At 36.9% G+C, this 24,539-nt stretch overlaps 2 protein-coding genes across 3 annotated transcripts; one reads left to right on the top strand and one right to left on the bottom strand.

The window, feature by feature from the left end:
- Nucleotides 1–436: 436 nt before the first annotated feature.
- Nucleotides 437–12,097, top strand: LOC126769097 (uncharacterized). 2 transcript variants are annotated; one of them, XM_050487636.1, is made up of 9 exons: nt 437–522; nt 5,888–6,019; nt 7,559–7,702; nt 7,900–8,120; nt 8,222–8,752; nt 8,854–9,195; nt 9,577–9,817; nt 10,506–10,805; nt 11,443–12,097. In XM_050487636.1, the coding sequence occupies exons 1-9, from the start codon at nt 480–482 to the stop codon at nt 11,811–11,813; spliced, it is 2,325 nt and encodes a 774-aa protein (XP_050343593.1). In that variant the 5' UTR covers nt 437–479; the 3' UTR covers nt 11,814–12,097. The 2 variants fall into 2 exon arrangements, with proteins under 2 accessions (XP_050343593.1, XP_050343594.1); XM_050487637.1 differs by lacking the exon at nt 437–522 and adding an exon at nt 2,308–2,411.
- LOC126769094 (exosome complex exonuclease RRP44) lies at nt 12,094–24,376 on the bottom strand. The gene is made up of 15 exons (XM_050487632.1): nt 24,166–24,376; nt 23,750–24,078; nt 22,996–23,192; nt 22,299–22,525; nt 21,478–21,748; nt 19,336–19,506; nt 17,172–17,287; nt 15,794–16,028; nt 15,401–15,525; nt 14,803–14,973; nt 14,455–14,661; nt 14,054–14,274; nt 13,497–13,665; nt 13,076–13,216; nt 12,094–12,379 (listed from the first exon to the last, which is right to left on the bottom strand). The coding sequence occupies exons 1-15, from the start codon at nt 24,217–24,219 to the stop codon at nt 12,128–12,130; spliced, it is 2,886 nt and encodes a 961-aa protein (XP_050343589.1). The 5' UTR covers nt 24,220–24,376; the 3' UTR covers nt 12,094–12,127.
- Nucleotides 24,377–24,539: the final 163 nt, after the last annotated feature.

The following is a 24,539-nucleotide window of genomic DNA, read 5'->3' as shown; positions in this document are numbered from 1 at the left end:
TTACAAAGACGAAAACAATAATTTTTTCAATGTATCTTACTCTTTTATTTTATTTTGTATATTTATCCAAACTGAAAGGATATTAAAATTCAGCCTTTTTTAAATTATGTAAAGTTTAAATGGTATCTTACGAAATACGTTTGTAAATATTTTAAACATCGTTAATAACAAAAAAACTTCTCTTATATAAAAAATATAATGTATAGAAAATATAATTTAAAAGCCGAAAAAGTCGCTAGCAATAAATATACTACTTATTCTTATTAATAACTCTTACGTTTTGTTCTGTTTGTGTAGCTTAGGGCTTGTTTTAGAGTTGTCATAACGTAACGTCAGATGTCTTGTTGATACTCACTCCCGTTCTTGAACCTTGGACAAGCCGATAAGCGGAGGAAGCGTGGTTCGTGGGTTGGACGCCAGTCACTTGGACGCTGGTGCGCGTTTGTGCTACACGCCGATTTGTGCTACACGACAAATTTATGTGTTTTCGATACGTGCTTTGTGTCACACTCGGAGTTAAAGGTGTGTAATTTTATTTTATGTTCATTATTATTCTAATGTTATTTAAAGGTGCGAATATTCTTCAAATTGGATTTTTGTATCTTGATTTCAAAGATAGGTAGGTTCAAAATTTTTACAATTCTTATAATTAACAGAAGTTTCTATCATTTTTTTTAATTACTCATAGTAATTGTCAATGTTACGTATAATTCAAATCAAAAAATTAAAAACATAAATTGGTTTGGTTTAATGACGATGTTTTTTTGTTAAAGTAAATACATAAATAGTTATTTTTTTCGCCATTTAACAGTTTCGTATTGTAAAAATCGGTTACGAAAGATTCATTGTTACAGTTTAAATTAAAATTATAACGTCCAATAAAGCAACTAATTTATTGCAGTTATATTACCTAACTTCTCGTTAGTTTCGCGTAGCAAAGAACCAGTTGAGCCTGAAATATTAGTAATAGTTATATAGGACTATATAAAAAGTCGAGATGGCCTAATGGTTAGAACGCGTGAATCTTAACCGATGATCGTGGGTTCAAAACCCGGGCAAGCACCACTGAATTTTCATGTGCTTAATTTGTGTTTATAATTAATCTCGTGCTTGACGGTGAAGGAAAACATCGTGAAGAAACCTACATGTGTCTAATTTTATTGAAATTTTGTCACATGTGAATTCTACCAACCCGCATTGGAGCAGCGTGGTAGAATAAGCTCTAAACCTTCTCCTCAAAAGGGAGAGGAGGCCTTAGCCCAGCAGTGGGACATTAACAGGCTGTAACTGTTACTGTCTGTATATAGGATATATATTTGTAACAAATTTCTACTAATTTTAAGCTAATTACTGTGAAAATATCCATATATCAATGTAATTTAATAAATTTATAAAAAGTAATCAAATCTAGAATTTAAAGTTTAATGTGAACCTAATGATTTAAGGCTTTACTTGGTGTTGATTAGGATATGATTAGTTATGTGTGAAACTCCGACGAATCAATGATGACAAAAAGAGAAAGCAATATAAACTATGTTTCTAAGTCCAATAGTTTTTAATAAATAAACTAAAATTAAAAATGCGAATATAACTATGTCTGTTTAACGGTTTTACGGCTAAACCACTTTACCGATTTTGATAAAATTCGTCATGAAGCAAGCCATAGACTATAAAGAAGGATATAAGATAGGATACTTTTTATTACTATGGGAAGGGTCCCCCTAACTTACTTGAAATATAGTTTTACATTAAATAACAATAAAGTATTATACTTCCAATATATCAAAAAGTCGAAAATCAACTAACAACGTTAACCTAAACTTTAAATTGACGAGCCGGTTGGCGTGGTTGGTAGAACACTTGCCTTTCACGCCGAAGGTTGTGGGTTCGATTCCCACCCAGGACAAACATTTGTGTGCATGAACATGTCTGTTTGTCCTGAGTCTGGGTGTAATTATCTATATAAGTATGTATTTACAAAAGAAAAGTAGTATATGTAGTATATCAGTTGTCTGGTTTCCATAGCACAAGCTTTGTACAAGCTTAATTTGGGATCAGATGGCCATGTGTGAAAAATGTCCCAGGATATTATTATTATTATTTATTTAAACTAATCAGTAATTTTATAAATCAAAGAAATCTATACAAAGCAATTCTTTGAATTAACTAGAGACAATAATGAGATCAAGCAATGCTAAAGGTTACCAGCTCGACTGCTTATCAACACAACAACACAAATAGGTATAACATTTATAACCATCGTTTGATACTCGTTTGATTGTTCAGTGCTATCGACGTGTAGTTAGTGAAACTACGGCACTGTATACGATAGTACTATCGCGGGGGTCAGAGATATGTGCATTTAGAGTCAACTCGACCCGTGTGTGTGCCTGTGTCATATGCCTGTCATTGTGAGTATACCTTTGACTCTTATTGACTTGAAACTCTAAATAGTTTCATTTTTAAATTTCATGGCATTAAAGTCATACAATTATATATGTATATATAATGATGTAAATTACAATGATATGATACATATGTGGACAATTACTCATTGGCATTCTACATACTCTACAACCTTACTTTATATATAGGTATTAGCAATGTTTTTTAAACTGGCTCTCAGTGAACCATTATAAAGTGGAACTAGAACAGTGATTTATTTTACCACCAAGTATTGATGTATTCTAATATTGACGTATTTTAATATTACGTCAATACTTGGTACAGCAAAAGAAATAAATTTAAATTTAACCGTTTTTTTATCTTACTACAAAGTAAGCTTAAGAATCTTAGAATGAGGTTGCCAGAAATAAAAAAGAATAGTTATTATTGCTCATAAAAGCACTTTTATTAAAAGATATAGTATATAATTAATTCCGCTAATTCTTTTTTAAATGTTCTTATTAAAACTCGAAATATTTTAGTATAATTATTTTTAACGAAAAGTTAATTATATATTTAAAAACCATTTAAATTATTGGTATATTATGTGTGTGTACGTGATGAACAATAAAAATTTATTACATTATAAAATTGCATATTATACGCAACAAAAACAAAGATAGTAGATAAATCTATGGAAACCTAAGTTAAGGATTTTTTTTAACAGATTACAGGTTTGTTTGATTGTGTCGGTATTCAGTTCTTTCTAGTTGTAGATAACTGAGAGCTACGTATGAAGATAAAATGTTTTTTTTTAAACATCAAGAAGTATAATAACGCGAGTTTGTGTAGCTTGACTCTCTAAGACGTATGCTTTTTTTTTCGAAATGTCTAGTTGTTGTTGGCCAGTGGCCTCTACAGCGTCACCGGGGGAAGACGTATGCACGTAAAACAATAAAAAATAATACGTCTACATAACTTTTAATTAAATTTTAATTAATGTCTATGACTGCATATTGCAAAGGTTAATAAACTTTCTTTATACAGATTAGTTATCTGTTATGTATTACATCGAAATAATGATAATAGTCATAATAAATAAAACGACCTTCATATTTTTTAGGCTTTTTAATTGATTTGCTTTTAACTTTGAATCATTTAATTAGTGTGATAATAGACATATTAAAACGATTTTTTATCATATTTTTTTTATTATTTAATAAATATTAAGCACTGACCAGTCTCTTGCCCTTATCCCATTATATTGGGCCGACTCCAAGTAGGAATTTGGAAAAACGTATACGTCTCACTGTTTCTCTGAAGGCTACTGTTATTGGATATTTTTTGTTATATATCTATTATATTGTAATAGTATATTGAAAAAAAAACTGACTTAAACTTTTATAAACCGGAAAGCTTTGGGAAATTGAGAGACTTTTTGAAAAATCTCGTTATTATAATCACCAAAATATAGTATAGTAGTAAAAATAATAATCATTTATAGGTAGGCATTTCTTTTAGTTTTGTCATTCCACTTCCAATATTCATTATCGATAATTATTATTATGAGAAAATATTTAACTACTAGTTTCCACCCACGGCTAAAAAGGAGGGAGTTAGGTGTTTGGTTTTGGCTAAGGGCTTTTCTGTACCCCTGACAAACATAGACATAGTACATACGAATGGAACATACGAATCCTTTGCGCCGGCTACTTCGCATCATTATTTTTTATTGTTATTTTTTTTTTACACGTAATTTTTAATTTTCTTTAACTCTATATGCTTTGTTTTAGTGTAAAGGACAAATGTGTACTAAATTCGAGAAGTACCGCGGTCGTTATATTTTTTATAGAGTTTTAAAGTTATAAATAATAAAAAAAAATTTAAATCACAAATGTACAATTTAATTGTGTACAAAAATTAAATGTATAGGTAAATAATAGACTAACGTAAGCGTAGTACTGTTCGCTCTCGATACCCGTAGTTCGTTTATAACGCGGGATTGTTTTGAATTTTATCATTTTTATACCCGTCGTAAATTCAAAACGAAAGGTCCGATTCGAATAATTTAAAGATGAAAGTACATGTATATAATGTAAATATATATAACCTTAATTATACAAAAAAAAAACAAAACTTACTTCTTTATAATATTAGTTAACACACAAAAACAAGAAATTGAGCTACATTCCCCTTTTTGTAAACTCTACTATCTGCCGTTATTTTAGAAGTAGGTTTAATTAGTATACATTCATGTTTCATTTCCCATAGTATAAGATGGGTATTTCATATTATGTCGCAGACGTCGAAATTTAGGTGACAGAGAAATCGTTTTCTCGACTTTGTCTCAAGTAGTGATACTTTCACTAAAGGTTGTCTGTCTCTAATAATTCAAATATTCCGTTCCCATTAATCAAAATCAATATCAAAATTTATTAGCATTACACTCGCTTATTGATAGTCAAAAACTACCACCGGTTCGAAAAAGAAACATCCAGCCCTGAGAAGAACCGGCGAAAGAAACTGCGGGTTTTTTTTACATGTCATGTTTCCTTTACAAAAAAAAGAGAGAAATAACCATGCGGTGATCGTCTCATTCCCAAGGTGTGCTATCATCCATAAATTCATTAATTGTATAATAACCTTTAGCAAACAAGCGTTCCTTTACAATTTTTTTAAATTTGGCAACCGAGGCATTTCGAACGATTTCTGGGATCCTGTTGTAGAACCGTATACATTGCCCCACAAAAGAGTTACTGACTCTATGCAGTCGAGTACCTGGAGTAATTAATTTGTGTTTGTTCCTTGTACCAATGTTATGAGTCACACATTTTCGTCATTAATATTTTTCCGTACATACATAACATTACATAATATGTATTGAGAAGCAACAGTTAATATTTTATTTTCTTTAAATTTCTGTCTTAGAGATTCTTTAGCTCCTAGATTACAGATTGCGCGAATAGCCCTCTTTTGCAGTACAAATATCGTATTGATTGCGGATAAATATAATCCATTCAATAAATATTTGTCTAATTTAGTGATATTCGGTAAAGTGAGAAAGAAGACGTTCCGCGAAAACGTTGTCACAGAAGGAGGCCGCGGAGTGTAAACGTGAGGGTCTCTGACTATCCGAATTTGAATATCGACTCGGCTAATCCGAATAGATTATCGAATGTTTATATCCTATTGATTAAAAAATTATTTTTTAATTCGAAAGCGTTCTTATTAAAAACGGAACATATGGGAACGATTTTAACGGCTCTCAAAAACGAGCATTAACTCAGGTATAACAGCGATTCGGTAAAAAAAGATCACCTGGAGATCCAGGATAAAGTAGTATTCTCTGCATCTATACGAAAGATCGTTAAAAGTTATGTTGTAAATTTGCTCCACTAAATAAATATCTTCTACAAAACAAGCAATTCTTTAATTTATCTAAAGGTGGTATTTGTTAGTCTTAAAATATATTTTTAGGTTTATTTATTTTAATTTGTTACAGTGCATGTGGACTGCAGTGAGATGGCGACACAGCAGCGCGGCTTGCGCACACGACTTAGAGAGGAACTCTACACTTACTGCGCCTTTTGTATCGCGCTCTCTGCCTTGCCCGCTCTAGCCTTATCTTACGTTGGTATGTGTTTTTATTATTTTTGAAATAAAATTTCATTTCAATTGAATATGTTTCAGATTCAGAATTTCAAACCCTTAAAGACGTCAACTTGATAATATTTTTTTTAATAAATTGAAAATTAAAAACCATTTCCAAATTGATTTTAATGCAAAGTTTAGAGTCCAAACAATTAAAAATGTTTTATATTAAATTCAGATAAGTCATCGGTCATTGACAGCAATAATATTATTAGATAGATATTAATTAAAGATAAGACGGCAAAATGATGCCTAAACAGGCCACTGATATACCTACACGAAAAAGATTTTAAGTAAGCGATATAATAAGTTAGTTATGGAATCGATCAGTAATGGTGCAACGCATAGACCATGTTGATAACTCACGTAAGATATTAAATGAAACTATCGGATTAAGAATATTAACAAATCTAAGGACGCATATCAAGTACACTACTGGAAAATTAGTATAAATTTATATTTATCTGCTGTTTCGTTTTTTCTATCGCTATTTCAACGATGTGATAGCTATAATAAAAACTAAAATGTTTAGAAGAAAATTGTATGGGTAATATAGGATGGAAAATTATTATGTGACGGCCTCGTTGGTCTGGAGGCTTGATATAAAGCCGTAGACCCAGAGGTCCTGGATTCAATTCCCAGGTCAGGCCAATAAAAATTTATTGGGTTTTTCTGTGAGAAAATTCTCAGTAGCAGCCCGGAGTCTGGAAGTTGGAAGTGTGTACACCCCCGTGCCTCGGAAAGCACGTAAAGCCGTTGGTCCTGCGCTTGAACTCTTTCCGGTCGTGTCGGATTGCCGTCCAAATATAAAGTGCACCTATGTTTGCGCACATAAAAGTGTACTATAATATCTCCTGCGTAGTTGGCTAATCTCTCTTGAGATTGGCCGCCGTGGCCGAAATCGGTCTGGAGGACATTATTATCATTAAATGAGGCAACTGTTTCTTGCCATATAAAACTAGATTTATTTACGTACATACATACATCATCAACCCTTCGTCGTCCACTGCTGGACGTAGGCCTCTCCAATGGCAAGCCACTAAACTCGATCCTCAGCTCTCAAATTCCATCCGCTGCCAGCAACTTTGCGAATATCGTCACTTCACCTAGCACGGAACACGTCTGCTTTAACGGTTGTTGGTTCTGCGACATATGTGTCCAGCCCACTGCCACTTCAGCTTACTAATTATTGGGCTATTAATTAACCTTTGGGCTATGTCGATAACTTTGACTCTCTGTCGGATCACCACATTTGGGATCAGATCCTTCAAAGAAACTCCGAGCATGGCCCTGTCCATAACTCGCTGAGCGACGTTAAAATGGTGGACCAAACGCACCGTCAGTATCCACGTCTCAGCTCCGTAAGTCATAACCGGTAAGACGTACTCGTTGAAGACTTTAGTCTTTAAGCATTGCGGTATTCGTAAAAGACCTGACCAAGATTCCTATACGTTGCCCTATACGCTGATTTATTTATGTGCTTTATTTTGCATCTATCTAATACACGCATTTTTTATTCCAGTGGTGCGAATAAGCAAGCATTTTTGGTTGAAACTACTGTCACTCACACATCCGAGCTTGGAGTTCATCAGAACAAATACAGTTCGAACACTTCTTGATACGCACAGAAACCAGGGCATAATAAATGTTTTACTATGTATAAAAGGCAAGACAAAAAATATTATTATAACACTATAATGCTACATTTTAAATCACTCCTTAAAGAATAAGATGAATATGAATAAAAAATATGCCGCTAATCTAATTTTTTTTGCCATACTCTGTTATGTTTAGTTTTCGTCATATAGACCAAAAAAAAGAATTATAGATAGTAGTAAAATTTTATATTACCTTTTGTTGTAGGTACTTTAAATGTTGATGAAATAAAACATGAAATCACGCAGCATGTCATCGACCGTCGAGATGAGCGGGGAGAACTGATGTTTCCTAGACTACGGCAACTATTGGTATCCAGCTGGGGAAACTATGCTTGGGATGCTAATGTGCCTTTCAGACTAGAAAATCATTTCATAGTATCGAACGGTGTTTATCGTGGACGTCCCGTGTCTGATAACAATATTCAAGTAAGTCTTAAAGAAGCTACAAACATTGAATGGCTTGAGAGTCATTGATTTTCTATTACTATTTAAACATTTCTATCAACGAAAATGCGATTTACTTTCAGGAATATGTCAGCGACATAATATCAAAGTATTTTCTAAACGAACAGCCGCCTTGGCAATATATCGTCATTCCTTGTGTCTCCAATGAACCGAAGTATTACATTCTAGTTCGAGTTCATCATTTATTACTAACTGGGAAAAAATCTCTTAACATTGGTGATTTCTTATTAGTAGAACAGTTGCCTGCAAATCGAGTTATCGAACAGAAAGAATATCACCAGCGCAGTCCACTTGCGAAGTTATTTCCCGCGCCATCTGCTATACCGGAACTTTGGGAGAAAGTTAATGAAAGCTTATCAAATATTTGGAATGAATTTATATGTGAATACGATCCCACTGAGAGTCCTGAAACGTTAAAGACTTTACCTGGTGTTATTCATGTAGCAGGAATGGTAATGATGTCAGCGACTAATGCTTTAAGAGAAGTAACTAGAAAGAGACTTATCGATAGAGATCATAATCCGACAACGGTGACCGCTCTTTTGTCAGCTATTCACCGGGAATGTAAAAAGAGAGACTTAACCGTCCCTAAGGTAACGTACATTTGATGTTTGTCTAATAATCTAATTATAAATAACTCAGTGCACAAGTTACACATTTAATTACATAAGTATACATTTAATTTATTTTGTAGATATTGATATCACCCCTCGTCACGATTGATCCACGTAAGTGGCCAAGAAGAATACTCGGAGCCACTTGTTCTGCAACACAAATGATTTTAAAACTGCCGACTATTATTCGGAATGAAGTTGTTGCAATAAACGATCTCAGAACGACAGGGCGAGTGAAGAATACTAACACGTTTACATGGAGATACGGTGATATTGGCCAACTATGCATGAAAGCTACAGGTGAAGCGTTGAGAGCCATATTCGAGTTGTACAAGGCCCCTGCTTTCTTCTGGACTGACACTATTCGTTCGAATTATGGGAAACGTCACACGTTGCAAACTGTTTCGTTGTGTGGAAGAAAGGTTAGCTTCTAAATATTATCAAATTTTAGTTAGATCCTTAAAGAACATGTATTATATTGCTACGTGTGATTGTTTTGTAAAGTAAAAGTTACAATTAACATTGTTGAGCTAAGTCCTCTTGAGGAGAAGGTTTTTCGGCTAATTCTACCATACTGCTTCAATTTCAGTTTTTGGTTACATGCGTCATGAATTTTATATGAAATATTGTACTGTAAGAAGTCCCTAACGATGTATTCGTTTGAGCACGAAATTATTATGACTTAAGCACTTGATCAGTGGTATTTGCCCGGGCCTGAACCCGCAATTGTCGGTTAAGGTTCATGTGTTCTTATGCTTAGCTGGCCATCTTGGACCAGATTTAGACTGTTTCGTGTGTTTAAGGTAACATCGTGGTCTCGGCCTGTACCTCGCGCAGGTATGGAGCGTGCGGCGCGGGCGTTGGGCGTGTCCTCCACGGACATCGCGCTTTTCGCTGCCATAGAAGCATTGCGTTCGTTCTTTGAACACACACAGACCGATATTCCAGACTCGGTATTAATAACTGCACGAGCTGCGTCTGAAGACTTTCTCTATACCTTTGCTGAAGGTGATGGCAAAAGTTATAAAAAGTCACAGACCGGAGGTACGTAGTCGTGATTGTTATTTTATTTTTAGTCTAACTTAATTTGTTTCATGTTTCATTTCTCGGTACATATATACATATCTACAAGGATTTTATTACCCTTAAAAAATTACGTCGCAAATATTCATTACATAATATCAAATATTATTTAAGACCAATAATATCGCGTCAATTCAATATCAAGGTTGTTTATTTATCTCTACTCCTATACGTATAACTATATACTAGGTAGGTACTTAAGTAACTTAAGTGAAAGATATAATAGAAGCAAAAGTTGAAATTCGAATAAAATATTCGGTAGTTTATTTTAATCGTGTTGGAACGGAACTCAGTTAAGTTATATATACATCATATTTGTGCGTGACACCGCCTCAACTAATGACAACGTGCCATACAACTGAGAAGCCTAGTCAGCCAATCTAACCTAAAAGCCTAATAAGCCACCATTCCAACTACCGGAAGTTTCTATCCGGAAGCGGGAATAATGCCTATATCCATATCATATTGCCCTGCCAGCTCATTTAGAGCCAGTATTGTAGTACTATCTGCATCGTAAGCCGAACCTCTGTCCGGTTGTGTAAGTGTGATCAGCCTGATTTATAATAAAGAATGTTTAATTCATCATAAATAATAAGTGTGATTATGCCTTCCTGCCTTTTCATTTATACCCATTTCTTCAATATACTAGGCATGGTCTGCCTATCCCTGCCAGTGGGCGCCACACCCCGCCGCATAGCCGCGGTGGTACAGGAGGCGTGCAAGCGCCAGGGTACGCTGGCAGCAGCGTGGGCTGCGCAGGCTCGCTGCGGTGCCCTCACCAGGTCTGTGCCTTCGCCCCTAGCGAGGCTCACCATGAACGTTCTGTCCCGGAAATACGCGGTCTCCTATGCGGAAATCAACACTCAAGCAGACACGAGGCAGAGAACAACGTTGTGGGGACAGACGGTGGATTTCGTCGTATACTGGCGACCACCGCAAGCAAATATAAGTAAGTCTGAATGTTTCAGTTGATTTTTACGCATTGAAATGTTATTATCCCATTAAGTATTTAGTCTCTTAAATCTTTTAATATTATATACACACGTATTAATTCTTGTAATTTGGCATAGTACCGAAACATTACGATGATCTTGTTATTTGATTTGCTTTTTCCTTTCTGTGCCGGTAGCACAGAATATAAAATTCAAGGATAATTATCCCTTACATCGCCACTGTTCACCAACCTTAGGAATTAAGATGTTATGTCCCTTATGGATGTAGTTACACGTACTTACTAATCCGGAAACTGAAGCCGGAACACAACAATTCTAACGGTAAGTATTACTGTTTGGCGGTAGAATATCTGATGAGTGGGTACTTACCCAAACGGGTCTGTACAAAACCACCAAGTAACATTCGATTTTTACTTTTTTGAATTTTTCCAAGTTGTGATCAAAGTCCTAGCATACTTATTTCGCCTAGTAAAGCTTCCGAATCAGCCTTCTACCACAATTAGTTGGGCCTCGTGCAAAATTGTTCTTTTTTTCTATACACATTTTTTATGTAGCTAAACATTTTCACAATATTTACCGCATAACTTCTTAGGGACATTAAATGATTCATATAAATTATTGGTCTTTGTTCAGGCATGTCTCTGACGGTGATACAATACGCGGACACCGTTCGTCTCACTGTGATGACAGACGCTCGTCTTTCCCCGTCGCATACAATCCCCGCGTCACGTTGGTCTGTCGTCGTAGATAAACTCGTCAGTAAAATAGATCAGGAAATCGCTAGGATAACCGCTAAAGCCAAGTTACCTCTCGATTACATACCACCCAAAAAATCCAGCAAAGAAGACCTGGAACCTAGCCAAGAAGAAATACCTGCCCCAAATCAAAGTACAAGCCGAGCTGCAGAAACAGAAAGTAGACCGGGTACTAGTAGCTCTCTCATACCTCCTCGCCCGGTATCTGTTAGTCCACCACTAACTCGCAAGAATGCCACAGAAGAATGAAATGATTCGTGAAGGAACAGCCAACATTATATTGAATTACTAAGCAAAAAGGCGATCTGAATAAACGCCTTTTAATAAACTAATGGCAATTCGGCGAGGGGATTTGCCAACCAATGTTATATACGCTTATGATAAGACTTATTATTTAGGTCGTTTAATGTCTCCACATGTGATAAATATTAATATTAGTCCTTATATGTAATTAATAGGTGTTTTATGTTAGGTGTTTATTCTTTTTAATATTTTGTATTTCGAAATTAAATAAAACATATGATATTAAGTTTTTTTTTATTATTTACCTACTAAAAAGTATCTTATGTTTTTGACTTTTTCTTCTTTTTATTTTCAGACAAGTCTTTTCTTTTCTTATGTACTGTTTCCATTTTTACATCGCTTTGCATCTCATCATCTTCCGTCTGTTGCACGTAACTAACACCTGGTATAAAGGGTGTAACGAGTTGGAAGACTAGTTTTCTGTGTTGCAAGTTCGAACTGTCCAGAGTGAGTCTCACTGTTAATTCGTCGAATGTCTTGAATACGATGTTGTTGCAAATTTGAACATTCTCCTGTGGAACAAAAATAAGTAAGTTACTAAGCGAATGACTTATGGGTCAGCTAAACAAAAGACGTGACTGCTTAAATAAAATAATGTTCTGATCAAAAGAACAGTGCAGGCCCTTTCTTTCACATTCCGATATTCAGACAGGTCGGCAATCTAACACAACTGGCGAGAACAAGCGCAGGACGCTTATATGAATCAACGAGGCGTAATAATAATAATAATAATAATAATGTCCTCCAGACCGATTTCGGCCACGGCGGCCAATCTCAAGAGAGAATAGCCAACTACGCAGGAGATATTATAGTGCACAAGTGTGTGCGCAAACACAAGTGCACTCTCTATTCCCTAACTCTCATAATGCGATGGGATGGCAATCCGACACGACCGGAAAGAGTTCAGGCGCAGGACCAACGGCTTTACGTGCTTTCCGAGGCACGGGAGTGTATACTTTCAACTTCCAGACTCTGGGCTACTACTGAGAATTTTCTGACAGAAAAACCCAATAACTGTTTATTGGTCCGACCTGGGAATTGAACCCAGGACCTGCGGGTCTGCGGTCATACATCAAACCACTAGACCAACGAGACGTGCCGTGACTGCGTACTTCCTTATCGTCTTTCATATAAAGAAGGGAAATCTTTTCTGACTGGGCCTTGTTAACTTATTACATAATTCGGCATTGAAGTAAAAATCAACTCACCTCTTCATTGTATATGAATTTATCAGACGGCAAATAAAGCGGACCTTCGAGTCCATACTTGGGTATCAATACTTGAAGAGCGTTTCGTTTCACAGCTAGAACAACAGCTGCTTCAATTTCTTCACGATTCTTAAACAAAATCTGAAAAAGAAATATTTTATAGTGTATTATTTTATTTAATGTTGATACTGAGCTATTATTTCTCATTTTTATCTATGAAATTCTTTTCATTAGCTAGTTTACAAATGAAAAAAAATTATGTCTGTCACACTATTACAGTTATATTTTAGCGATAAATAAATAAGATACAAATTTTGAGCTTCATGTAAAATGGAACTAATTATAATATAAATATTGCAGCTTTTTTAATAATGCTACATAATTTCAATTGTATGAATCGTGCGGCAGAGTGGGGACTGACGTGCGTGTTGAGCGCGACGGAGGCGCGCGCGGCGAGCTGCGCGTGTCGGTGGCGGTAGTTGAGGTTGTCGCACAGCGCCTGCGCCGCGCGCGTGTCCAGCAGCGCCGCGTGCGTGGCGTCCGCGCCCACGCTGCCCGCCAGCAGCCGGTGCACCACCACGTCTGCGTACCTGCCGCCGGCACATTACAATTCCTTTTATCTGTCGGTCCTTATTTTTTTAATTCAGCTTCATTAGAATTATTATAATAAATAATGCTTTCTGATGCGGGATTGTACACACTTCGAACGGGCTGCTATTGAGAATTTTCGACAGAAAAACCCTTTGAAAAAACAGCTTTTTAATGGCCCGACCTAAGATTTGAACTCAGGACCTCCGGGTCTGCGGCCTTAGATCTAGCCACTAGATTTCAAAATTATTATTCTATTAACAAAACTTAGCAAAGTTATTTAAAGATCTATTTGTATATCAACATACTTGAATGGAGCAAACAAGCTGAAGGCACTTTGGGTTCTATAAAATATTTATTATTATACGAAATAACAAAATTGCAGTTTACCTTCGAATGGGCGATGTGAAATGGGTATATATGGGACACGCGAGCCCATAGTGGTAGAACTCCTCCTGAGTTAAGGAACCGCTTGAGAAGTAAACCGCTTGCTGCATGCAACGAGTCGCCATTATGCGTAGCAATGTGTTGAAAAACGGTCGCTCTGGTATGACAGCTTCGTTCAAGGATTTTGAGAACGATTTGTTTGTTGATACATCCAATTCGAAGCCCTGTAAAAAAGATATTGGCTCTATGAGAACAGTTCGTCGAATTGAATATCTTTGACTTTCAAATATTAATATCAAACCAAATAAGTACTAAGTGTAGGCTGTGAGAGTTTAACATGAAATCGACTTAATATTTATTTTTCAAATGCTTGAGGCGTGGCGGGGTGGACGAGTGACGTGTACCTGCCGACTGGCCGCCTTGAGAAAGGCGTTGAATTGCGCGGGGGGCGGGGCGGGGTGGCGACGCAGCAGCGCGCTCTGCGGGTAGTCCGCCGCGATTCGCTCCGCGACGCTCACGTTGGCTAGCAACATGAACTCCTCTACCATGGAGTTCGTATCCACTATGCGCTTCGCCTGCACCTCCAGCGGCTCATGAGTCTCGGAATCAACCTGGAATTTGTTAGGTTCCTTGATATTTGCTGGGAAGAGGGTTGCCAGTACTATGATAAAATCAAGTTCACGAGTAATATCATTTCATGTTTAAAAAGATAATATATTAATAACAGCAATATAAAATTATGAAATGTTTACTTGAAAACGTATCTCAGGCGACGCTAGCAGGAGAGCGCCGTTGTCGAGTCTTCTCTGTTTCAGTTTCTTGGCCAGGGCGTTCAGAAGACGCAGTGAAGTCGCTATTTCATCGTTGCGTGAAGTCTCATCTATCGCCATTTGTGCCTCCTCATATGTCATAGCTGCCCGTGACTAAAAATAATATTAAAAAAAATATTACATCAACTAGAAAAACAACGAAAAAGGCAGATTTAAAAAAAAAAACGATTTTTATTACATTAAATGAAAATTATATTCTTATATATTTTTTTAAAGAAGTTATAAATAATCTGTAGAAACTGAAGATATTTTAGTTTTAAGTTTAAATCTCAGTGCTCTGATAGAAGACTTATAAAATTATATGTGGTTATTATATTCACTTTAACATATTAACATTAAAATTCGCTTAAACAAACTATAAAACAGACCATTTTGATTAAAACTTGTCGTACACTTATGATCACTATGTAGAAATTGTATAAAAAAAATTGTTCAAGAAATAACAAGTTATAATGTAAGCTGTTACCGCGATTTAGAAATTAATTTCTTCTTACAAAATGGAGTACAATTTTAAACTCACTTTTATCACACTCTTGTGAAACTTCGTTGACAATACATGAGCATTTTCATCCAATTGCCAGACACACGAGAACGCCAACCTCTCTTCCCCGCCCCGTAACGAACACAGGTTCGAACTCAAAAGTTCTGGAAAAAAAAACAATTTATTTTTTTCATACATACATTTACCTTTTTCTGGTTTCCCTTAGTTATGCTTTTAAAAGATTCTACTAGTCTAAGTTGACTTCAGCTACCCGGAAAATATAAAAGCCTATCGACTGACTCGGTTGTCCAGCGGCTAGCCTACAAGGGTATAGATGTCGAGGTCCAGGTCGGAACGATAAAGTTCCGATTCGTTATTCAAGAATATCTCAGTAGCAGTCGACGTCTATAGGCGGGTAGCCGGCTCGCGTACCGGGCACCATGTCGATCCTCTTGTCCACGAGGTAGACGGTGGTGGCGCGCGCGGCGGCCTCGCGGTCGAGCGCGCTGGCGGGCCGCACGAAGTGCGTGACGTCGGCGATGTGCACGCCCACCTCGTAGCCGCCGCCCGCGGCGCGCGCGTGCAGCGCGTCGTCGATGTCCGTGCAGCCCGGCGGGTCCACCGAGCACACGCACAGCGCGCGCAGGTCCACGCGCTTCGCGATCTCCTGGAGAGGGACGGCGATCGTATTATATGACTCCTCGTTTACAGTCGCCCACGACATCGTTATATGTTGCAGAGGCCGAAGGATTTTGTACGTTTAATATTATTTGTTCGTCCGAAAAAAAGCCGAGATGGCCCAGTGTTGAGAACGCGTGAATCTTAACCGATGATCGTGAGTTCGAACCGGGCAAGCACCACTGAATTTTCATGTGAAGGAAAACATCGTGAGGAAACCTGCATGTGTCTAGTTTCACTAAAATTCTGCCACAGGTGTATTCCACGAACCCACATTGGAGCAGCTTGTTGCAATAAGCTCCAAAACCTTCTCCTCAGAAAGGGAGAGGAGGCCTTAGCCCAGCAGTGGGATATTCACAGGATGTTACTGTTCGTCCTAAAGGTCAGTGTGCACGTGCGGCACAGTCGAGTGTTCCCAACATAATGATTTTGAACCTCGCTCTCATCACGATAACTTACGCAACTTTCAATTCGTCTAAGTCACTGTCAGTGTCGCCATTAGTCATACACAAGTCAAAACTAACACTATATTTAATTATTATTATTTATTCTCTAACACATATTATTATTAAAGAGATATATAAATGTATAACAGAAACGCTCCCTCTCGGGCGAGGACCTCCACTTTCATCATGGAATAGGTTTAAAGTTTTTTTCAAAGCCCGCGACGCAAATAGATTTCCTTGCGTTGTTTTTCTTTACCCCCAAGCGAATCAATTACAAACACTTTGTAACACGGTCTTCATTTACCGTAAACATTTTCTTGGCCATCCGAGTTCAGTTTAAACTTACTCTAGACTCAGTTTACCTTTTCGTAATGGCACATGTTTAAGTGAATATATCTTGATTTTGAGATTTTGACATACATAGTATAACTTAAATACATAAAACACCTGTGTGTAAAAATATAAGTGAAGCAAATGAAGAAATATAGCAGAGTCAAATAATACAGCAGAGTTGTCAATCACTTGGAATATCTAAATTTACGATTTGTTTGTCGTTAGTTTCTATTCTGAAATTTTTGCTTGATGACTAATTTACAATAAAAATCTAGAAACTTCCTTTTCTTAAGTGATAGTTGTTTAAAAAGCCATGTACATATGTATACAAGTTGAATGTTAGATTTTTCTACCTCCTCTGGAATGGTCCAGTTGTCGGGCGGTAAGCAAGCGAGCACGGCTTCACTGAATCTGGCGTGCGGCACGTCGTGTTCCAATAATATCACTTCATTTTCTGCATCCTTATCGCCTGCAATTATAAAGCAGAAATAACTATATAATAACATATTTTATAGTAAGGAATTACTTTAGATATTAGAAAAAGGGATTTAAAAAAAAAACATAAGGATGTGTTTCCATATTATTTATAATTTTAACTATTTGCTTGTTTATTTTTATTAAGTATATATAAGTATTGGAAGATATAAGGTTAGTATTTGGTCACCACTCGCCAATAGACACTGGCATTTTAAGAAATGTCACCCATCAATCGTCATCCATATTTACATCGCCAATATGCCGTCAATCTATTACATTGTCTAGCTCATTTTTCAACCCGAAACATAACAATACTAAATTGCTTTATAGCGGCAGAATAATTGATGAGTAGATGGCATATTTTTTTTTGTCGCTGGAAAAACGCTTTTACGCGTTGCCCTCACATGAAGTCGGGGGGTTATGTGGGGCTCACCGGTGCTGAAGGCGTCGAAATATCCACCAAAAAACCAGAGGTCTGTTCGGAGGGCGCCACGGGATCACTTGCGCATGCTACCGTGATGCGCCGACGGACGGCCCGTCTATGTGGACCTTCATTTCTGGGGGAATTCCCGGATACAGGGAAAAAGGGTGCGCAAAGCAGCGACACCTCCTCCCCGGTCTTCTTCGGTGGATCGAATCAGCGGAGGCACTTTCCTCACTCCCGCAGAATGAGACTATTTCCAACCAGTGCCTCTCGCAGCCGAGTATGGCTCCATGTCCACTGGCGCACCACACTCGTGGCAGGAGGATGATACCTCCCGCCTCGCTATTCCGTGCAGGTACTTACCGAAACAGCCATGTCCGGTAAGCACCTGCGTCAGCCTATACGTAAGTGCTGCTTTTTCTTGCTACACCCAGCGCCCCAAATGGTTGCGAATCGCTTCCACTGTCACCAAGCCTGCTGATGGAGACCTCAGGTCCTCCTCTCATCTGCGAATCAGCGCTCGTTGGGCTAGAGCCCTGATTCGCACCACCTCCGCGGATCTTGAACGGTCACCGCTCGCCCTGGCTTAACCCGCCTAGAGTTCCCAGGTCGGATCGCTCGCGAGAAGTTTTGCCGCCGTCCATGACACCGTGCGGTAAACCACGTACAGCCCTCACCGCTATGACCCTCTACGGTCTCCGCAGAAGGGCCTTGTTCTGAGACGTGAGAGCGCCCACCCATATGGGTGCACCGTACAGCGCCATGGAGCGCACCACACCATCGTTTATGCGCCGGTATGGTGATTCCGGGAGGCCACGTTGGGTAAGAGCCGGCCCAAGGCAGTAGTAGCGTTGATAACCTTCGGGACCAGTTGGACAAAGTGCTGTCGAAGCTCTATATTCCATCAGGATCAGGCCCAGACGGTTTACTTTTATGACCGTCCAGTGGACGAGGGGGGCCCCGAAGGACGAGGACCATGGAATAAGAGGGCCTCCGTTTTTGAGATGGAAGCCCTCAAGCCCGACATTCCGATACAGTCCACCATGAGCGACGTCCCGACCTTAGCCAAGGCCAGCTCCTGGAAATTCCGCCTTGTCACCGTGATGAGAATATCGTCCACGTAGCACAACACCCCCATCCCGGGAAGGACAGGTGCTCGCAGGAGCTAGTCGAAGCCAACACCGGAACACCGCAGCCTACCCGATGCCGGACAAGACCACTCGGTCCCGGAGGTATGCCTCCTAACAGCCTCCTGAGATAGGAAGGCACCCCATGCTATCGGAGTGCCTCCTTTATAGTCTCGAAAGGAAGACTGTTGAAGGCTACGTCCAGCGAAACCGCCAGGACCACGTCCCCTCGGGCCACCGCCTCCGTGATCTTGGTCTTCAGGGCGTTCAGGGCGGCGAATGTTGATCGACTCACCCTGAACCAGTAATGAGCCTCAAAGAGACCCGGCCCAACCTCCTCGAGGTGCTGAACAAGACGGGCAGCGATTATTAGACGGCATATACCTTTTCTTTTTTATCACGCAGAGACGGCATATACCTAGTCGAACTTTCACAAAGCCTTACCAACAAGTTTGCTATAAATGCTATATAAATGAATATTTATCATACCAATAGGGCCAAGAGATCTGACGAAATGTCCTAATGGGTATCGACTATTCCTCGGCCATGAGTCCAAGGCGACCAGGATTCGCTGCGAGGCGAGGATGTCGCTCTGCCGGGTCTCGATGCGCACGCGCGGTATGCGTTTCTCAGCTGGCGTGAACAAGTGACGCGTAGCTCCTGTTAACAAATTGTATTTTTTTCTCCAATATATTAAAATTCTCTACAAAGGCTCAGTAAGATAAGAATATGTGTGCATTCGTCGAAACCTAAATAGAACATACGTTGAAAAATACATAACATTTTTTTTTAAATGCGTTCCGGAAACTTGTGGCGTAGAATTAAAAGTGCATTAAATCTTTTTCGTTCATCAGAAATAAAGATGAATTATATAGAGATGTATATAAAGTTTGTTTATCTAAAAATAAATAAGAGTTGGCCTGACGTAAAATGATGCGCAGTTCCGACGCATTTTCGTACACGTGCCAAAATGTATATATGGACACAAATACGATTTAATTAAATGTGGGTTTTATACTTTGTCGTTTTTATTGTAATTTTTAAAATAATAATCTTTTTTTTTAAATAATATCTAGTGAAAACGAAATAAAAGAATATCCTATATCGTAAATATGACATTCCGACATTTATAAAAATATTATTTGTATTTGTTCACATTGATGAAATCCAGATATAGTAGGATGTTTTTTTTTATAGAATAGGAAGGCGGACGAGCATATGGGTCACCTGATGGTAAGTAATCAACAACGCCCATAGACATTGGCATTGTAAGAAATGTTAACCATCGCTTACATCACCAATGCGCAACCAACCTTGAGAACTAAGATGTTGTGTCCCTTGTGCCTGTAATTACACTGGCTCACTCACCCTTTAAACCAGAACACAACAATACCAAGTACTGGCGTTTTTGCGGTAGAATATCTGATGAGTGGCTGGTACCTACTCAGACGAGCTTGCACAAAGCTCTACCGCCAGTAATTACACACATAATATACATAAATAAGTATTTAAAAAAAAACTATAATATATATATAAATAACAATTGATAACTCTCTTGACTCTGTTTAAAATAATCAAATTCTTTATTTGTACTTATTTATAATCGATTTTATTATTATTTATTATTAATCAATTGAAAAAAAAAACGTATTAAATTTTTTTTCTTATTATCTCAATATTTTTGTTGTCTGTAATCTGTTGTCAATAATTTCAAGTCATTTTAGAAAATCTGTCAAAAAGTATACAATTACCCTAAATACTAATGTTGATTTATTTATTGTGTATATTTGTTGTTCTACTTGCTGGTATTGACGAATAAATAAATAAACAATTATCCAATCATTGTAGCCCAGTAAATCACATGATAAATCCAGACAAACATAAGTTAATGTGCATAATTTGTATATATTTCATCTTATTATATATGGTGACAGATTATAAAGAGATTTGACACCTTGTATATCCTGTAGTGAAGCAGTGTTAAATGAGCACAAAAACTTCATAAAAGTAGAGGAAATTTTTGCCTAAAAGAAAGCCATTTCATGGGCTATTACAATTGACTATATTTAATAAATTGTCATTGTAAAAGATTATTTTCACTTAAGAGAATCCATATCCGTAATCCATAACAGCCTGTGAATGTCCCACTGCTGGGCTAAAGCCTCCTCTCCCTTTTTTTTTTGAGGAGAAGGTTTGGAGCTTATTCCACCACGCTGCACCAGTGCGGGTTGGTGGAAAACACATGTGGCAGAATTTCAGTGAAATTAGTCACATGCAGGTTTCCTCACGTTGTTTTCCTTCACAGCAAAGCACGAGATGAATTATAATCATAAATTAAGCACATGAAAATGCAGTGGTGCTTGCCCAGGTTTGAACCCAAAATCATCGGTTAAGATTCATGCATTCTTACCACTTAAGAGAATGAGAGATTAAAATCATCCCTATAAATTTTAAGACCTTATACATGCAAATTCAAAACTCACAATATTTGTTGTTGGGATACTTTTAAATTATGTCTTATAGAATTCTAACATCATAATGGATAATGCAAAAAAAAATATTTCTTGAATTTAGTATATAGAATATGTTTCTGTTATTTTACTAAACTAAATTTGTATTTTTTTTTCTCACCTGGAAATTTGCTAGGCAATAAAATTCCACAGTACTGACGCCATTTTCTTCTTATAATGCCAACAACCTTTCCTGTTGGAGTTATATCATCATTGGCTTTACTGATAGTGAGTAACTGAGACTCTTCCTCTAGAAAGTCACCAGGATCTTCTGTTTTGTCTTCTAGAACAATATCACTGGGCTTGCTCCATTCTTCCTCCGGTAATATTTCTATTGCCACTATATCTCCATCAATAGCTCTGTTGATGCCGATGTGACCTTGTAACAATATCTAAAAGAACGATTATTCACATATAAATTATTATTGCTTATGAATAAACTAAAATAAATAAATATCATAAGTCTGTGCAAATATATTAATTAATTATATATACATATATATATAGCCTATTCTAACAGCAGATTTAGTAGATTTGCTAATAGCCCTGTTATATTATGTATCTTTAATAAAGATATTCATTAATTAGTCCCTAACTTTAGTGTAAAATAACTAATCTAAAATAAAACTACAGGTAGCAACATAATCAACATTTAAAGTGTAATTTTTCCAATCACGCAAACCATGATTCATAGATTATTTTTGCCATTTTTAAATATAGATTTTAGCCATTATGGTCAATATATGGTCTTAGTTGTGAACTTATCTCTTACCCTCATAACATTATAATAGGCTACAGACAGACAGTTATATATTTAATGGCTATTACTATTTTATGGGCTATGATTCTCTTGAGAGAAAATAGAATACCGGAGAAATAGTCTTAACGATTATAACAATATTACAAACAATACGATACATAAACAATCAATATGATACTTACAGATTTTTCGCAACCACTAATTGTAGCATTCCCTTCCAAGTAATTATCTCTAGACGCGTGGAATGTACCCTGATATAAAGTTCCATTTCTGATACCAGCATGAATCTGTGAGGGTGTCAAATGTGCAGGATAGAGGGCATCCTTTGAACAACTCTCCGGTATCACATTTTTTGATAATTTATCACTTAAACCTGGGTATCCATTTACATTCTTTATGTAGTCACTTACTGTAAAATAATAATAAACATTATGCTAATTTAATAATCATAATGAAATTCATTTGAGTTATCAATACAAACTTGAGGCTATGTATAAAAAAATATGACTGTGGATAACTAATTTTCTTATTTTAATAATCCCGTTGGTGTTTCGGCTAACTAGTTATTAAGTTTTTTTCTGTTAAAAATTTTTCAATGGGAGCCCAGAATTCAGATAGTGCCAGTGTTATACTGCTCTCATATTTCAGCTTACATGTATTCCTTACTCCTGCTGTCACAGAAGTAAGGAAATAAAGAATACCTTTATTTGTTCACTGAGCACTATATATCCCTTAGTTTCAGAGATCTTCAAAATTGGCAACCCCAAGGAAAGTTATCAAGCTATCATTTAAATAGATTTTATTTCTCTCTGTTTTTAATAATATAGTAATATGTCAAAAGAAACTTAATCATATAATAATTCAAAATAAATGTCATACTTGAACAGGTAGAAATGCCTTCAGCACTTGCAAGTTGCCTATTTTTCTCATCATCTGTGAGTAGTACAATCTGTGGAAACTGTCCATTAATTTTTTGTATGGACAAGTGTGAAGCATACCAAGAGGCTGCTTTACGGATAGCTCTATCATTACGGTCATTTTGTTTCTCTCCTGGGTTGCGTTCAACATATGTGTCCCTGCAAGATTTGTAACAGTAACAGTACAGTAACAGCCCGTTAATGTCCCACTGCTGGGCTCCCTTTTTGAGGAGAAGGTTTAGAGCTAATTCCACCACGCTGCTCCAATGTGGGTTGGTAGAATACACATGTGACATAATTTCAATGAAATTAGACACATGCAGGTTTCCTCACGATGTTTTCCTTCACCGTCAAGCACGAGATGAATTATAATCACAAATTAAGCACGTGAAAATTCAGTGGTACTTACCCGGGTTTGAACCACGTTTATCGGTTAAGATTCACGCGTTCTAACCACTAGGCCATCTCGGCTTCACATTGTAACATATAAGATATTTATTATAATTACAAGTATTGCCTTTAAAAACGTTGTTTTAATGATTTTATATATAACTATTAATAAAATTCCAGCCAATAAATAGTTACTGTTCCTAATATAGAAAATAATTTAAATGGATACTAACAACCCTCAAAATTATTGTATGTATAAGATAAGATTAAATACTATTTTTTTTTCAGTTCAAAAGTTATTAAATAATATAACAATCAAAAATTACTTATGATGTTCGTTAACAAACGAAAAGAATTTTCGCTTTTTATTTCCAATAACTTCCAACAATCTTTGATAAATAGCAGTATTTTGATGTTTTACTTCTTCCAATACAGTTTGTAAAATAATAACGTTTTTCAGTGCATCTTCCTCTATGACATCTATCTGATGTAATACCACATTTGTATCGAGAATCAGGTAATGATTGTAGTCAAATAAACCGCATAATGATTCAGGATTTGCGTCCAAAACAAGTTCATCGTCTTTATGTGGACAGACACTACACGCTGCTGAACCGCATAATAAATCGTCACGCAGGTAATGTTCTCTTACAATCTGATAAATACAAAATAATATAAATAATCCACTTTTGAATATAAGATATATTTAATGCAATGAAAATATATCAAAACATAACCTCACCTTTAAAACATTACCGCGTTTCGTTTTAGTTAAAAATGTTTTAGTAGTCCACATTGTCACACATTTATTGTAGTAACTTAATGCTATTTTATTTTAAAATAAAACACACCGGGTATTAATAATACAATAAGCTACAGTCATCAAATTATCAATTTGTATTTCATAAAATTGTTTGGGTTCTGGTTCTGACCAGTGTTGCTAACCTCAGAGAAGCACCTCCATCGCAAGTTCGCAACATCTGACCCTGACCGATGAATTGAAATAAAAATACGTCTCATCTCTTTAATCGATGTGTCGCTGTGTGATGAATTAGTTTACATACCTTCAAAAAATTAATTCCTTCATAAATCACCCACATCGCTCGAAATTAATTT

The sequence above is a fragment of the Nymphalis io genome, chromosome 6, assembly GCF_905147045.1.
Source record: "Nymphalis io chromosome 6, ilAglIoxx1.1, whole genome shotgun sequence".
NCBI classification, from domain to species: domain Eukaryota; kingdom Metazoa; phylum Arthropoda; class Insecta; order Lepidoptera; family Nymphalidae; genus Nymphalis; species Nymphalis io.
This window is presented reverse-complemented; position numbering and strand designations above follow the sequence as displayed.

What these genes read in the sequence shown, in the direction of transcription:
- LOC126769097 (XM_050487636.1), top strand. Translation starts at nt 480, where the DNA reads ATGTGTTTTCGATACGTGCTTTGTGTCACACTCGGAGTTAAAG. An exon ending in TGTCTGATAACAATATTCAA is followed by an intron (nt 8,121 to 8,221) that starts GTAAGTCTTAAA and finishes ATTTACTTTCAG; the next exon opens with GAATATGTCAGCGACATAAT. An exon ending in GAGACTTAACCGTCCCTAAG is followed by an intron (nt 8,753 to 8,853) that starts GTAACGTACATT and finishes TTTATTTTGTAG; the next exon opens with ATATTGATATCACCCCTCGT.
- LOC126769094 (XM_050487632.1), bottom strand. Translation starts at nt 24,219, where the DNA reads ATGTGGACTACTAAAACATTTTTAACTAAAACGAAACGCGGTAATGTT. An exon ending in AGGCATTTCTACCTGTTCAA is followed by an intron (nt 22,526 to 22,995) that starts GTATGACATTTA and finishes ATTATTTTACAG; the next exon opens with TAAGTGACTACATAAAGAAT. An exon ending in TTCACATCGCCCATTCGAAG is followed by an intron (nt 13,666 to 14,053) that starts GTAAACTGCAAT and finishes TGCCGGCGGCAG; the next exon opens with GTACGCAGACGTGGTGGTGC.